Source organism: Gavia stellata, chromosome 15 (assembly GCF_030936135.1).
Source record: "Gavia stellata isolate bGavSte3 chromosome 15, bGavSte3.hap2, whole genome shotgun sequence".
NCBI lineage: Eukaryota > Metazoa > Chordata > Aves > Gaviiformes > Gaviidae > Gavia > Gavia stellata.
Window position 1 is genome coordinate 20,035,765 of NC_082608.1, and position 17,075 is coordinate 20,052,839.

The 17,075-nt window shown below is 44.8% G+C and overlaps 1 protein-coding gene across 1 annotated transcript; it reads left to right on the forward strand.

The window, feature by feature from the left end:
- The first annotated feature begins 403 nt into the window (after nt 1-403).
- On the forward strand, nt 404-10,304 carry LOC104253041 (uncharacterized). The gene is made up of 11 exons (XM_059825091.1): nt 404-424; nt 2,393-2,527; nt 3,766-3,890; nt 4,192-4,260; nt 4,754-4,867; nt 5,676-5,791; nt 6,082-6,137; nt 7,600-7,652; nt 8,302-8,429; nt 8,956-9,112; nt 10,169-10,304. Exons 2-11 carry the CDS (start codon nt 2,486-2,488, stop codon nt 10,302-10,304), a joined length of 996 nt encoding a protein of 331 aa, XP_059681074.1. The 5' UTR covers nt 404-424; nt 2,393-2,485.
- The last annotated feature ends 6,771 nt before the right edge of the window (nt 10,305-17,075 follow it).

Sequence of the window (17,075 nt, forward strand, 5' to 3'; positions counted from 1 at the left end):
ATAAATAATGAAAGGAGCAAATGCAACTTCCCAGCGTGACCTCAGCGCGCCGGCAGCCGGGACAAGCCCCTCGCGGAAATGACCGCCACCGGCCCCGGCACACCGCGCGGAGCGGCCCCGAGGCGGGGTTTGGCGGCGGCCGCAGCCGCAGCGCCCAGCACCGCGCCCCGCGCCCCGCTCCGCGCCGCCCCGCGCTCCGCTCCGCGCCGCCATGCTGGGGCTGCTGGCGCTGCTGGCGCTGCTGGCGGCGGCGCTGCTGGCGCTGCTCGGGGCGCGGCGGGCGGCCGCCCCCGGCGCCGGGGCCCCGCTGAAGCGCTGGGCCCTGGGCTGCCTCCTGCTCTTCCACGGCGCCTGGAGGCAGCGGGCGGCCGGCGCAGGTCCCGCGGAGCCCCGGCGGCCGCGCCCGCTCCGCCCCGACCCCCACGTGAGTGGCCCGGCGCGCCCCTGGCACCCCAAATCCCGGGACCCCTTCCCCCGGCAGCGCGTTCCCTGCGATCCCCTTCCGTGAGACCCCCTTCCCCGGCATCCCTGTCCCCCCGTCCCTGGCACCCCCATCTCCCTGCACCCCTGGCACCCCCCTGTTCTCCTGGGACCCCATCCCGGCACCCTCACCCCCCAATCCCTGGAACCCCCGTCCCCTGGGACCCACGTTCCCCCACAACACCCATTCCCCCACACCACCTCCATCTGCAGAGCCCACATCCCTCAGGGACCCGCACCCCTCTGCATCCCCTGCACCCCGGCACCTTGCATCCCCCTGGGACCCGCATCCCTCAGGAACCCCCAGCCCCTGCATCCCTGCGCCTGGCACCCCCGCTGCTTGACCCATAGAGCCTCAGGACCCACATCCTTTTTCCCACTTCAACACATCCCTGGGAGGGCAGGGTGGGATGTCGCCTGGGCTGTCCCTTGCAGGGAGAAGGATTGCCTCTATTCCGACCAGCGGATACCGGTGGGAAAAAGCAGATACGCTATGGGACACAGAAGCCCTTTATTTTAGCACGCTTGCTGAATTGAATCTAGTTTTCCAGGTGTACTTGTCTGCTTTATAAACAATAAACCCTCTGGCTACAACCTGTACCTTGCCTGTGTTCGTGTACCGTCCTGTCAAAACACTCACTGTGCCTAACAGGGAGATCTGGGGGGGCTTTGCTGTTTTATTTGGTGAGAGAGGGAAGCAGAAAGGCTGATGAGACAGGATTTCCCTCGGTTTCCTTTGCCTCATCAAGGTTCAGCTTGCAGATGCCAGCTGAGATTTCGGATCCTAAGTAACTTCTCTGAAAAATCGACTTCTTACTAACATTTCCTGGAGCCTTCTGGGAATCCTGAAGTCCTATTATTTAACAAATGCATCGAGGCTTATGCTTAGCCTTTAAAAAAAGAAGCTGTTTTCTCTAGCTTTTCCGTTCTACTAATTAGGCTGCTGCTTGGAGCGTTTTGAAGAGTTTTGCCCATCTCGACCAGATTTGATAGGGCAGGAGTGACACCAGCTTCCAAATCAAACTGACATCCAGGATGGTTTGAGGTATGGCCAAGGGGTCTGTGATTTCCCCTCCGCTCCCTCAAGCAGCAGGACAGGAGCAACACTTACAAAGGAGATCTCGGAACAGATCTGGAAAACACTTCCAGAAATTATGTCTCTGAATTTTTGCATTGGCATCCCATGGGCTCGCTCTGTGTGTATGTCCAGACTCTGTGCCCTCAAAATCCCCCCTTATCTGGATGCACAAGGGCAATAATCATCTGATTTCAGTATTCTGTTGCATTTGACGATGAATAATTTTTCAGACTTTCTTTCTTTCTTTCTTTCTCTTCCTTTTTCCTTCTTAGTTCTATGTTTCCCTTAAGCGTAAGTTGTCCGACACACAAGTTGGAGCTAGAGGGGGAAATAGCATGTTTGTGGCTCAGCTGCTTCCTTGCAGATGCTCTGAGGACACATTTCATAAGGATTTTGGTCAAGGGAACTTCTCGCTGCAAAATAGTAATCTTAATTCAGGATAATATTTTACCTTGTCTGTGCCTATCATGCAATAATTATGTTCCCTCTCTGAAACTGCTTCTCATCTGCTCCTTCTCTGCTTTCTGTGTCTGTCCTGACGAGGAAATGGGCAAACAAGAAAGGAAAAATGCTTTTGTGTCAATGAATGATGTGTGTGTTTTATGCCAGATGAACTCAATGTTTTCTGAGCACATGGACTGCCCTGTCTTATGAATGAGGCTTCACCGCTGCTAGCAAAACTCTCGGTTTGCTGGGGTGCCTGCTATTAAGTATAAAAAGCGAAAGTAAAATTTCATTCCTGGGAAGAAACCTATGGAAAACAAAGAGTTACTCATCTTCTCCCCCTCCTTTCCTGCCTCCGGCTGGAGCTGAAACCCATTTCCCTTTCCGTAGGCGCTTGATTCCGTTTACTTCACCGGCTTTGCAGAGACCAACAAGACCTTTGTGATTGCTCGTCTTGCCAAACGTCCTCACGGGATCTGTGAGATGTGGCTCTTCGTGAGGGTGGATGGAATAGGAGAGTTTGAGGTAAGTGGTGGATGTGGGATGACATTCAAGAGCAGCGCTTAACTCCCTTCTTGAACCTGTGTTAGGATCCCAAGCAAAAATGAACGTTCTCTGCATCTTCACCGCATTAGCGTCCTAACATCAGTGCTGTGTCCAAAGACAGCGGCAGAACTGGCCACATTACTGGTTATGTCTCATCTTTTGAGTAGGTATCTGCCATTCAGTCCCTTTTCCCCGTAATGTGTACAAAACACTGTGTATCTTCTAAAAAATGCCTTGGTAAGTCTTCCAGGAAGAATCTGAGCATTCAGTCGTTCTGATCATGTGCAGCACGTGGTTAATAAGTTTCGTTGTGTGGCTATGGTTGATTTTTTTCCCCTAGTGAGTGAATGCTGTAAAAACCGTTGTGGAATTGCCTCTTTCAAAGGGAAAGGAAAGCTTTTAGGGAGTTATACGTACATCTGCTTCATTCTTGCTAAAAAGAAAACAGTATCAATCATATATTTTGCCTGTGGATTTTCTTTTTTGTGAATAGCTGACTACCTAGTAAAGAAGGAGGGAGCATCTGGCATAAGTCCCTTTGCACTCAACTATTTTTATGCTCACAACTTTGTTTTGCTAAGTAGCGACAACCCAAAGAAGCAGGACACGTCCTATTCACAGAAAACTGAAAAAGAGAAGGTTGATGTGCATTATTTGGTTTCTAGGAATATTTAGTATAACGATACTTGTTTGTGGCTTTGTCATTTAGAACTGCCAGCCAAGCTCAGGACCTTCTTAGATCCTTACCTACAGCAACAGGCATAAGCTCTCTTGTAGAAAAGTGGCAGCTTTAGGAAACAAGACATGTTTTTCGAAGAGCAGCTGAAGAGTTTGGGGAGCTTGCATACACGAGAAATTTAAATCATTTTAGAGGTTCATCAAATTCAGTCTAAAATTAAATTTACCCCCAAAGCCCTGCATCAGCTTGGCTGTAAGCTTGGCAGAGTCACTAGCGTAAGGAGCTGAGCTCTTGCAGTGACCTCCCTTCACACAAGTAATTTAGTTGTATTATCTGAAACAACAATGTATTATCTTATAACTCAGGTGGTTTAGATGCAATTTTCCTTCTCTAATAATCCATTTACCAGAAGCAAGTAGAACTGAAAAGCCAATTCAACCAAATGTTCTTCCCACAGAGGACCGTCAGAGCAGGAATTCACCCGCGTTGCATCCCCACAATTGAATTAAGAGAATGTTTTCCTTAAATGTCTTTTTAGCACCCACAACATCCAAACATGATGGTGAGTGACGAATCTGAAGAGATTTGGAGTGGAGGAGGGCTCACTATTGAATACGTAGAGCCCCAAACACGCTGGAAAATAAGCTTTGACGGATTGCTCAGGTATTGCAGCACTCTATAAAGTCGTTTATCTACACTTCAAACCAAAGCTTTTTTGAACACTACTGGCTTGAACCAAAAGCTATTTGGTAGCAATAGCACACATTGATTTTTATGGAATGAAAATACAGCTATTAATACCTGCGTCCAGTGCAGGGTTGGAATACAGCATTACTGTCCTACCTTAGCACAAAATAGCGTCATTCTTCTGCAGTGTCTCCTATTGCATCCATTTCCAAACATGCAAGAAACATTTTGCTGTTTGTTTAGGAGTGATGCAAAGTTGTAGTGCTTTCTCTTACAGAAAAGGACCCTACCGACAACAGTGGAGTGAGGAGGAAGGCGAACTTGTACCAGTTAAATTCTCTTTCCAGTAAGAGCATTTCACTTTTGCCTTGGGATGTGTAGTTGAGTTCATGGTTAGAGATTTGGTTGCTGTTTTCAAAGGGTGACGTGCACAAAGTAACGCATGAAGCCCTTGCCTCTGCTTTCTGTTTATGGATTTGATTTGTCTGATAAAAAATGATTTGCTGTCAAAATAGCGCAGTATTTCTGGAGCAATGCTGCATTTGTACCTCTGAACAGACTATGTGAGAGAAAGCATCATGCTTTCGCTTGTGGCCCTTCCCTGCCACCTTCCCTTCCTAGGCAATCGGTTGACTCTTGCAGGCTGGTGTTGCTCTTCTCGGTTTCCTTTTGTTTGTTTCCTGCAAAAGTAGTAGCATATTTAAAACTGTGAAAATCAGAATTTTCCAATAATGACAAAATACAATGATTGCCGTTGTGACAGCAGCAAGTGCACAACATAGCCTAGTATGACCTGAAAGCTAATAACGTCTTTTTTTTTTTTTCACCTCTTTTGCTAGTTGGGAGAACTTCACAGAAGTCTTTAACTTTAGTGTCGACAGTCACCCCAGCACATTTGCACGCGCTTTTGCCCAGGAACCGTGGACCATCGAGTTCTTCCAGAGGATCAGAAAGTGAGAGGCGAGATTAATTTCTTCTGGGTTTAATTGTATTTTTTCTATAGATCTCTTCAGGGTCTGCCGTGTGTTGTGTTAGGTGATTTTAGAAGGTGGGTTTAATTTGAAGTGAGCTAATAAAGGACACGGCTCCTGTGAGGTGTCTCCTGGTTTCATTACTGCATCAGAGCTGACAACCTCTACGGAGGATCCTGCACATGGACGGGGTCTTCCTGATATGTGGGTGAAGGGACTTGCCCACAGGTTTGGTCTGTAAAACCTTGAGCATTAGGAATATTTCTTATTCTGTCTATTTTTCATTAGTAACAACCTGATTTAGACCTCTTCCAAAAACCAGTGGTGCAGATATATCTAAGCTAAGGATCAAATATAATCATGTGAAAGGAGGGCTGAAGTGGGTGTTTTAATTACTATACAAGCTTCAGAGAGCTGCAAATACAGGAACAAAATGAGGATCAACAGCATGTTGTTTAATACAAGCAGAAAATATGTATATCAATAGTGTTGTCTTTGGCGATATCTGCTGACTTCTAAGCAGCAACTGTTTGGTAGTACAGCATTTTTTTCAAACAAAGGGCATTTTTGTAGTCTGTCAGGGTGGGAATTTGCTGCTGTTTCACTCTCAGGTGTCTCATTATGTAGCAATAACTGGGAAATGCAAAAGTGGTTGCTAATGTGTAAAACCTGGCATAGCCACGATCCAGATGCTCTGAAATCTCTCCTTCATTTTGGGATACAAGTCCATCAGATTGGCCGCCTGAATAGGAGCCGTGCTGGTTTTGATTCACCCTTTTCTTTCTTCCAGACAACGGGAACAACATTTCCGACATGAGCAGTGGGGCCAGTCTGTTGGAGAAATTGAAATAGAAAATCATGAGAAAACCGAACTTTCCCTCAAAGGCGTTCGGAGCCACTCTTACGGTAACAGCACCAGAAACCATTCACTCACTGGGTTGCCTTCACTCTAGATGGTACTGGCAGGACAGCGGGACTAAAGATTGTCTTTAAAAATAACCAATTTCATGACTGGGCATGAAGTTAAGACATTTCAGAGGAAATACCGTTACTGTTTTGGGGACATGCACATGCTTACCATGTTGTCAGTTACTGGATATTTCTTTATCCAAAGTTAATGTCAAGTCAGGTACTATTAGTTCACGTTTTCCAGCAATGGTGAACTTTAGGTTGGGTGATTTTGTACTTTTTTACAGGTATCCGGAACTGGTCTGAGATTTACCGTTATGTCATGATTTTGGCCCACTTTGAGGTAGGTATTAATGTGGCAATGTGCTACTTAACCATGAAAGGGGAGGTGTTTATGAACCTGTCAGTCATATTTAAGTATGCAGAAATAAGGCATTGGGAGCATCCACAGTGTGCAATCAGAAGTGCTAACTGGTGCCGTCATTAGCACGTATCATTGTTGGGAGCAGCTCTCGAAAGCAGAGCTTTGTGTGTAAAAACTGAGGTTTTGCTACACTGGTTGAACCAAAAGTTGTTTTGGTAACTTGAAACTGGTTTGGCTTTTTTAAGAAAAAAGATAGATAGGCAGCTTTACAGGACAGATTCCCTGCTGCCGCAGATACCGAGCACTCGATGGAGTTGAGGCAGTGCTGATTCACGCTAATTGAGAGCCCAAGGTGTTTCAAGGCATCCTAAGCCTTCATGACAGCAGTCGTCAAGTATTTCTGCCTGTGCTCAGCTCTAATCTCTGCTCTGCCCGTATGGCTGTGCCAGAGGAGTGGCTGTGCTGTGGCTGCTGGGAGCACACAGCCTGGGGAAATGCTGTCTGCTGGCGTTACAAGCTGGCATGCAGCCCCAACAGAACCTCCTGAAAAGGCGTTTCCTTTGCCAACACAGGCGTAAAGGAATCTAAACTCTCTGTTTCAGGCAGCATTACAGGAGTTAAGGCTGAATTCAGAATAAAAATTCTTTTCCCGGTTATATGTTGGCCAGCACAAAAACACACCTTGGAGAATCCCACATACGTGCAGAGCCGGTAGCTGCTGTGATTTAACATATGTCTGCGTTCCTTGTCGTAAGACTGTGCTTTTGCACTGTCACGTATACAGTCAGGTGGTAACTCTCCCTTTTCTTCATAGTTGTTCAGGACTCAAAATAACCGTGGCTCTTCCTCTCCTAATTAAAAGCCACCTGACTGTTTGTTAAGAAGGAATTAAAGTTTATCACTGATTGAAGTTTGGAGTCCGCATACCCTGAGTGTCTATACACATGTAACATCACAGCGTAGGCTTATGTTTGCCTCAGAGCCAAGTGGAGCATGAAGGGATTCAGGCTCGAGGATGGAAGAGAAATGAACAAAACCATGAGATTCCAGTTCCTTCTTATTTAACATTTTCCCCTTATGCTGCTCTCAGGCATAGAGTAATATAGTTTAGCAGAGACGTCTGGTCAAAGCAGGGACAACTTTGATAGGTTGCCCATCAGTTCTGAACACGGCCAGCTGACATCTCTGCATGTGTTGTTTCCCTCCTCGTCTTGTCCTTAGTGTCCTTAATTTGTCCTTAATGTGTCTGGTTTATATTCTTGGGCTCTCATTTGCAGCCAGATTTTCATGGAAGATGTATTGAGAAGATTTAAAAGTAGAAAGTCATAGCACACTGCATAACCTGAGTTATAGCCAATGTTTTCTTGGTCAGGTCAGCGTATGATCCACACAAATGAGTCCGCAGAAATGAGACTGCTTTTTCTTTATTGCTCTCTTACAGGATGGGACTGCGGCACATTTGACAGTTATTAATATGCCAGCTACTACAACTAAGTAAGTAACCAAGGAAGTTTACGCTGCTAAAAACATACGTCTTAAAGGTGGCAGAAGTTGCTCTGCAGGACGCCTATATGCACATTCTTGCTTTGAACTTGTATAGCCCAATTTCCATCCACACCCTCTTGCTCTCCACTCCCTCCGCCCAATTTCCCATTTGCAGTTAGTCACAAGGACAGCTTTTACCTTCAATTACTTCCTACCCATTTAATTACTGTTTGGCTGACACAGCTGCCTGTCTTGCTGTCTAGATAATTTAGAGGTACAAATTGAGCATTTCCAGCTATTTAAGAAGGTGTGTCTGTCCGTAATGGGGCATTACGCAGGCAGCCCTGCTTTGCTGACTGGCGCTCTCTGCATCCAGAAGCTTAAAGACCAGCGTTCATGGCTCTGTGACCAAGTGGGACCAAGTGACTGTCCCACCTGCCCACCACAATCCACCCTGCAAGCCTCATCTCCTTTCCTGGATGCGTGGCTTCCCCCGCTCAGCGTGTGCGATATCCCACAATATAACCTTTTTTATTTATTCTGCTGCTTTCCAGGGATGAAGGCCATGCTCAGCGTTGAGCCCCCCTGGAAGGCCAGTGTGCTGGTCCATTTGAGCTTCGGTTGAACTAAAATTCTGCTCCATTTCTTTCCCCTTCAGCCTCACTGTAGGTTATGTCTTTTTCCCCGATGGGAGGAAGGCTGGCATTGAGTGGTCCAATGCCTCGCTGGCTGAGATGGCCGATGATGGTGTTATCAGGGATGAATATGGAGTCAGTTTTACTGCTGGTAAGCTACATGTAACCTGCCTTTATCTGCCTTCAGCTTTTTGGCATGCAGTTAATTTAGTGGAGGAAAGACTATTCAGTGAAATTCCATGTGATCCCTGGAGCAAATTTAAAAGCTAAATGCATCATCTTACAGCCTGAGAAATACACTTCTGTGCTTAAGTTGTATGTGTAGTGTGTCATCGGTGAAACGGTGTGTGTCCGCTGCAGGATCAGGGCCACAGGCAGCTTTATCACAGGGAGAGTTACAGTTTCTGTTTGTCATGACTGTTGCTTGTGCCAATCCAGATAAACGACGTGATTTTCACTTTTTGGCTGTCCAAACGTATGTTATGAGGTGGATTCAGCTGCTCTGAAAATACAGCTTGATCAAAGAATTTACTTAATTTACAAAGCAGACAGGAAAACTATTGCTCTTTAGAAAAGCATGAGAAGAAACTGTAGGCAAAACTAATAGATCTTGGAATTTTTGAGATAAAATACTACTGAAGGTTGAAGACATTCTTCTCTTTTTGCTCTTATCAAAGGTGGCAAGTACTTTGATGTTTCTGCAACGCTGGATAAGCAGGCTTGCCCCGTGGTGTATAACGGCCTGACTGGAAGCGGCGTTTTCCACGAGTGCATTGCAGATTTCCGACTGAACGGGTTAACGCAAGGCTGGGGCTTGGTTGAATTTTATTACAGGTAAAATAATGACAGGCAAGAAAAGGGAAAGAATTCCCATCTTTCTATATTGACCTATGTGGCCACAGCTTCATAGATACTTGAAGCATAAATGCACAGATTTTTTATCTGATGTAAAGAAATGTTCATTCAATGCTTAATGTGTTTATTAAATTGACAAACATGATCTATATTATTTGAAAAAGAATGATTGTGCAAGCACTTCACACATGCAGAAAAACCATGGGCACTTGTTCAGCTGTTTGTTGTACAGGTTTATGTAGGGTTTTTTTATAGGTCTCCGTATAGATTTATGAGTTGGTTGATGGTCCATTCTGGAGACTGTCCTATTTAGGCGATCTGTCAGGTTATAAAAATAGTGAGTCCTGTACCCCAAACAGCAGGCTAACGGTTTACAGGGTGAAATTTGCTCACACGAGTATTTGTCAGACTAGAGCACAGAACAGATAAACATTCAGAAAATCAATACAGGAATGCCTCTTCTGGGGGAAAGGATTACACCGACAAAATATGTGCTTCTCAGTGAAGTGCTGTCACTCTCGCCACATGATTACCACAGTCTTTTGCTGGAGCCTTTTCCCTATTGAGTCTTTTCTCTCATGAAAAAAAGGCAAGTTTGCTTTTTAAAATAAACACTAATTCTTGGCTGTCAGAGGAAATGCCATAAATGACTTTCAGGAGATTGGGAGCTAAACTTCTGACAACCAGAAGCATTTAAAGCACATAAAATAGGCCACTAAAGCCCCAAATGCCCGTTGGTTGAACTTGAAAACCGTGGCCTGTAGCTGCTGCCAGGTACCCGCTCCACTCCCTTCGCTGGCTGTCAAAACCTGCATGGTGGAGGAGATGACCCAGCACGGAAAGTCTCCGCTGAAACCTGAACAAGGCACCTTCTGCAAGTCCGGACAGTCCTGGATGTTTCTAGATCCGCCCCAGGAAGGCTTAATTTGACAATGCTGACAAAATTCCCGTAGGCTCCCATCTCGTATCTACTTTCAAATCAAAACCACGCTAGAAATTAAAGGGTGGGTGTCTGGTTCTTCCCCCTCACTGCAGAACACCAACTCAGCATCGCTGCTCTTCTTGCAGGGATGAAGCTGCCCAGCTGGTTCCGAATTTGCAGCTTGGTTCAAAAGCCGAAGGACCCGACCTTTCCTCCGGGCACCCTGCGACCGACGGCTCTCCCCCGTGAGCATTTGCAAGCTTGTCCCGGCGACATTAGCAAGCAGCAGCTTTCAAAAAAAAATGTTATTTCCCGCAAAATGCAGAGTTTTGAGTGCGGAACTCATTGTCACGGGATGCTGCGGAGGTTGAGGGTATAAAAGAGTTTGGAGAGAAATGAGATCGCTACGTTTAGTTGTGCAGCTCTTAGTGGTTGCTGACCATGGTGGTCTGGAGGCAATTTAAAGGAAACCTCTGAACAGCTGATTGTAGGAGGAGTACGCTGGGAGGGATCGCTCTACACTCTATCTTTTGGTATTTTTCCTAAACTGCCAGCTGCTCCCCACCACGAATACCAGGACACTGGGCTATGTGGATCTCTGACCCAATTTAGCAGTTCCTTTGTTCTTTCAGATTTGTTTCCGTAATAAAAGCTCTATCTTTCTGAACCCGCTGGTTGTTATAGTCATAAAAACACGGGGAAAAGCTATTACAGGAAACTACACCGATTTGATGGTCTCATCTATGACTGTATGAGAGCTGAACTGGAAGAAGTAGGAGAAAGCACATCTAAATGAGGTGTCCTCTAGGAATAGCATTAATAGCCAATGAAATAAGTGATACAAACACATTTTTCCCCTGTCTGAAGGGAAGCCGGGGACTGGTAGTCCAATTTAGAAGATGTTCTGAATTTCTCATCATTTACTTGAACTTAGATGCCATATTCAGCACAACATCCATGCTAGTCACTGACAGCTGCTGGCCCAAGGTAACCTACAGTGTCTTCCCTATCTAGATGCATCTTGCCATTAAGTACTGAAAATTAAAACATACTTACGATATGTCAAGAAAAAATAGGTATGTGGAAGATCTGGACAGAAGGAATTAAGGAAAGATGCCTCATTCTCTATACCAGGCAGCAATGCTATGCAACTGCTGGCAGCATCATAAGGATATCTCATAATAGTACCTCCACCCCATTTAAGAAAGCAGTGAAATCTGGGTGCATATATATATATATATAATCTCTGCTTAGGTTGACACTGGAGGAGACTTTGTAATAGACTTTAAAGAAGAGTTTATCCTTTCTGAGATAGTTCTTACACTTATTACTCTAACAGCGTTATATGCAGAATAGGTGCATGAATGTAAAATTATTTAGCCTATCACGGCAGTGACTGCATGTTCAAATTTGGGACACATTACTGAACAAGGCTGGGATGATGCAAGCAACAGCCTGACATGGTGTAACAGGCTGATTTTATCAGCAGTCTTTTCTGCAGCTGTGCAGTAGGGTAGAGAGATTCCCACTCCCTAATTTATAACGTCGTCCCTGTTCTGCATTTGTGCCTGTGAGCTGTACCCCACCGAAGGCACAGATTTGTGGTGCAAGTGCCGTGTCCCTCCTTGCACCCCAAACCATCAGCTGTATGTGCGAAGCAGACTTACGATTGCAATTCTTTTGGGATAGTCATTGATTCAGAGCTTTGGATTTTAGCCGGACTTCTCCTATAAATACTTCTCTAGTTACAGTGGTATTAAGAAACACATTCTTGTGAGTCTTGCACAAATTTAAAGACGTCTTAAATCTGTCTGTGCGCTGGAAGTCTCAATGCACCGAAACAGGGAGCTTCTAAATTACTTGAGACAATGGTACTTTGACAGAAGGGAAGGCCTTATGCCTCTTTTTACACATAAGAAATCAGTCAAATAGGTAATTTTAGAAGGGTTAGAAAAATAACAACGTTCTACATGACAGTTTGTTCCTACTAAGTATGTGGCTTGTTTTGCTATGATCTCAGGAACATCTGTTCCTTTTTTCTGTGCAGTTTTTGTCATATGTCTCTCTCCTTTTTGCTTTTTTTCTTGAAGACTAAAACATTAACATTTAGAAAAAGGAATACATAGGCATGTGATGAGCAAGATCTTTGGAGGTGTGCACTTCTGTCGGAGAATGTTGATCATGAGAAAGATTGTTAATTGTTACTCTGGAGTGATAGTTCGAGAAATTGCTGTGAAAAAATTCCCTGTCCAGGCCAAAAATTAAAACCCCATCCCATCAAGGAAGGTATTGGTCTGGCAGAAACTGGGCTACAACTAGGGATGCTGTGGGGCAAATGGCAGGTATCATCTCCCCCGAATCATCTCTGAAGTTCCTGTTCCTACAGTGGAAGAGGCAGAGGAGGATGATGTAGCCTTCATCTCTCTCCTTTTGTCCTCTTTACTTGTTTCTTTTGGTACCAGTGGATGGAGAATTAGAGCACTCCTGAGTTCAGTTTGGAAAAGTTCAAGCAGGGTACAGAAAATGATTAATAAAGTTTGGAGCTGGCAGGTTTATTTGCCAGGTGATGAACTACTGGTACAGTATTTCAGCTTGAAGGACTGAAAAATTGACTGTTGGGGGTTTTCTCCCTGGATTTTAAATTAGTTTATAGTGAGCTTGTGTCCAGGACACATGGAATAACTTATTTAATTTAAAATAAATCTACCAAGCCCCACGCTTTGACCATATGAAGTGGTCCTTCTCTTGAGGCTCCTTTCTCAGTGGAAAAATCCATCTTGGGAAATGCTTCTGCAGCCCAAAAGCATTAATTTTGAGCAAAAAAGCAGTAAATGGAAGTAAGTCCTGGCCAGAAGTGAAATGTAGCATATGATCTGCTCTCCTCTGGCATGAAGGGAGGCAGCTGGAGCCTTGTCGGGATGAGCTGATTTCCAGCATCTGCGTTTTGCACGTCTGGGAGGAACTGAACACCTGTAATTCCTGCTGCTGTCAATGGGCCAGCGCCTGACACGGCAAAACGCTTGCACAAAATGCTTGCGCGTCCCACTGGAGCTCACATGCATGTTGAATTTCAAGATTCAGGCACTTGTAAAGAGGTCATTTAAAGGCTGTCAGCCCCAAACTAAGCATTTCCCATCAATCTGGCCTTGGCTACTGATGTCTAGAATGGTAAATATTTTACTAGGCTTATTTATTCTCCTTCCTTTTTGCAATCTTTCAGGTATTCATAGCATAGATATAAAGGCCATTTTCAGTGACACTGTATTTCACTGGCAGAAAGAAAGGAAGAAAAAAAATGTTTTTTCTGTTTGGATTTATGTCTTAGCTTTACAGTTGGTGAAGCAAAGTGTAGCCCAGGGAGTTCTGTAATTTATCAAAAAAAAATGCACTATATGGCCGAATTATCTCTGCAAAGCAACAATTATTTCAAAAGTAGACTTTTCCCTCCATAAGAACAAGCGCAGCAGCCGAATGACTCAAAGACATTCCAGACAATATGACTGATAACCACCCACTCCCTTCTCCCATTTAGTGGAACCCCGACTGCCTCGCGCTCCCTCATGTTTACCATAAAAAGCCACATCAGTCTTTCTCCATCCAAAATTGCTCTTCCCTAAACTGTGGCTTTTTTATTGTTGCTGGTCTCCTAACAGAGTCAGAGCTCAGGTGTCTGAAGCAAGGCCTCCAAAGGAATCAGTCCTGGGGGGCTTTTTGGGTCCTCCTCTCTCATTTTGAGGTATTTTCCTTTCCTGGTTGAGGCTGTAATGATTTTTGCTTTTATTCAGCACAAAAAAAACCCAAAAAAACCCAACTTACTAAAAACACAGTGCAAGTGAAGTTCATTCTAATCTGGCCATAAAATTTTACAAGGGATGTAAATCAAAGGGAGGAGTGGCAGCTAATGCTCTGGAACAGTTGAGCCCTGTTCAAGCTTTCTCAATAGAGCTAAATCCCTCCAGGAGCAATTAGCCTAACAAGCTGTTTGGTCCACTTATAAATAACGTCACCGATGGAGACGTCTGGAGGTGTCTGCTCTGTGCACGAGAGACTTTCCAAATATGCTGAGAGGTGAAGGACTTTTTTTTCTTAATCGGCGGCAGGGGGGTGGAGATGCATATCTGACATGTCCCAGCAGCTTCGCTCACATATTTATCATGTTTTCCAAGAAAGATATAGAGGGGAAAGTAGGAGTGCCATGCTCTTCTGGTGTGTCCTCCTACATTGCTTGGTAGGTGTGCGTGGGAGAGCACGTCTTAAGTGCTGACCCCAAAAGCTTTGGTCAAAGTAACTTAGAAATGGTCCTGTGCACAATAAACTTGGGAATGGTTCATGGCTGAAGTCCTTGTCACAGCCCCTGCGACATCTGAGACTGGTGAGCGACTTCTGGTTGCTATAGGTGTTAGAAATGTGATTTGCAGAAGGAGGTCCATCAGATGCCATTTGAGCAAGAAGATGTTGACAGGAGGGTCTGGGTGCAGCCCATGGCTGTGCCAGCCCCGGAGGGCTGGGGCATGGGGGGTGAAGTTTTACCTTTGCGGAGTGTCGTTTCTGATAGTATTTATTGGAGGGACTCAACAAGGTGGATATTTCTTTTGCATGTGACCAAGTGACTTCGGTTTCTGCATTCAGGGACATTTCTGGCCCATCTGGGCCCCACAACCTCAACTAATACTATGGCTTCTTTTTTTCCTTTTGCTTGAGAGCTGACCTTAGTTTTCCCACCCGTCCCATTGGCTTGAAGCATCTTCTTGGTTTTGGGTTTTTTTTAAATTGTCATCTGTCTTTCTAAAATAAAAGTTGTAGCTTTCTAGACTTTGTGCTCTTATGGTTATGAAGGAACCTCCTGCAGCCCGTAGAGAGCTTACCCCATGAAACTGGCTTTATAAAACACTGATTAGAAGTTTTCAATTGCAAGGCTAAATAACTGCCCATATCTCTTTAAAGTTTGACTTTTCAAAATAGGGCTGAAAGGGGCTCTTAGCCAATCTCTGCCAAAGCACAAACTCCACCACTGGTGAAAAAAACCACCCACATGAGGAGAAAACAGCACTGGATAATTACAGTAGCCTTGAGGTGGTGCCTTTAACCATCAAAAATGGAGACTTTCATAAGCAAATAAACCTCAGCACAGATGCTGCCTTGGTTTCAACCCTCATATGACTCTGTCATTTGAGTTTGTTCATGGAACGCAGCAAATTTCCATGCGTTAGGAGGCATGAATGTGTTTGGATGAGAGGATGAAAAGGATGGGAAAAGGATGAAAGGCCTTTGGTCTCATCCTATTTGCACCTTGAAGGGACAGACCTGCATTCTGCATATTGCATCCAGTGCAGAAAAAGTGCTGTTGTGGACGACTAAATATGCTGATGTCTGGGTGCAAGTGAAAATGGTGATCATCTCTTTCAGAAGGAGTTCCACCATAAAATCTAAGTTGATTGAGGCCAGGCTTGGTTGGGTCCCATGGCAAGGGGGACAGGATACGACACATCCAGACAGGACTATGCAGCTCAACACCAGTAGGATAAAAATTGGCCGGTTCAGAAAGCCCAGGGAGCCGAGGTGCCAGGGCAGGGCCAAGAGCAGTGTCACGGTTGGAAGGCATGGTACCAAGCACATCTCTGTGGTGACATGAGCCAATATTGCGTATGTGTCTATAAACAGAGAAAAAGTGAGCATGAGGACATCTGGGAGCTGACTTACACCTTTGTACAGGTCAGAAATGTTATTCGTATTTTTTCTCTACTCTTAAGGCCAGGAAAGTAGTAACTATTCAGGCAAGGAGACAATGATGGTTTTTACTCCCATCACCCCTTTTCCTTGAAAATCGCAGTTTTTTCCTTCTGCAAAATGACCCAAATTATGTACACTTGGTACATTTTGATTAACTTTTTAAACCTTCCTTCTGGATGAAGCATGGGGAATTCCACTGTTTGTTGCTTTTGTTGTCAATCCTAAATGTCCTTCAAGTAAGTGCTGGCTAATCAGTTGATAAGGGATTAAAAAAAATCAACTAGAGGCCCCCAAAGTTTAAGAACATTTAATAGCCTTTTGCAGAGACGAGGAGTGGGAAAAGCTCTGAGGTTACACAATGTGCTGTGCTGCTGGTTGTCTTTACTAAAGCATCCAGATCTCAACGTTTCCTTTCCCAGTCTTGTTTCTGCTGTTATTCTAAGGCATGTAGGCTTCTACCACATGTTTATAAGCTGATAAAACCATAATGCCAGGAATGTTTTCCTTCCTCTATTAGATTAACAAAATAAGTGACTTTTCAGATACAGCCCTGTTTACCATACTCTCCGCACCAAAACAATAGTTGCAAATAAATGTCGTAACTCACAGAAAGGTGAGAAACTAGAGAGTCGCTCGGCGTAAATGCCGATGTAAGATGTAGCTGTGCATCGCTGATGAGAAATGTTCTGCTCTCTTGAGGTGTTCTCCTCGCGGGAGCCATGGTATCGCACCACTGGTTTGCTGGACTGGCAACCCTCAGCTGTGACAGGAGGGGTGACATAATGTTTAGTCCAAATATCTAAGAATAAGTCCCATCAGACATGACTGAGTTCTTCTGCAGCCGCTGTTGAGCAATTCATAATTGTACATGTCACGCAGCTTTCTGACAACATGGGGTTTGACTCCCATTAAGACAAAACAGCCACACGAAACACTTTTCATAATGAAGAAGGAGTATTTTAAACGATCTGTAATGAGATTTTCCCAAAGCAATAAATACGCTCCTCTTGATCTGTTGTGCACTTAATACAGCTGTGTGTTGTGTGAAGCTTTGAGAAAAAACACTGACATAGAGAAGTTTTGGGGATGGGGAAGAGCCTTGAGCCATCAGAGCCAATTATGCTAAACTCAAAAGTACATAAAGCATTTCATCAAGGGAGATCAAAGTGCCTTTCATGGGAAGGAAGAGCTATGGTCTGTCTTTTACCCATGGGAAAACTCTGGGGAAGAAATTGTCTGGCCAATTCTATAGCAGCATTCTTTAAATGTTATCCCAAGAGTTTACTTCAC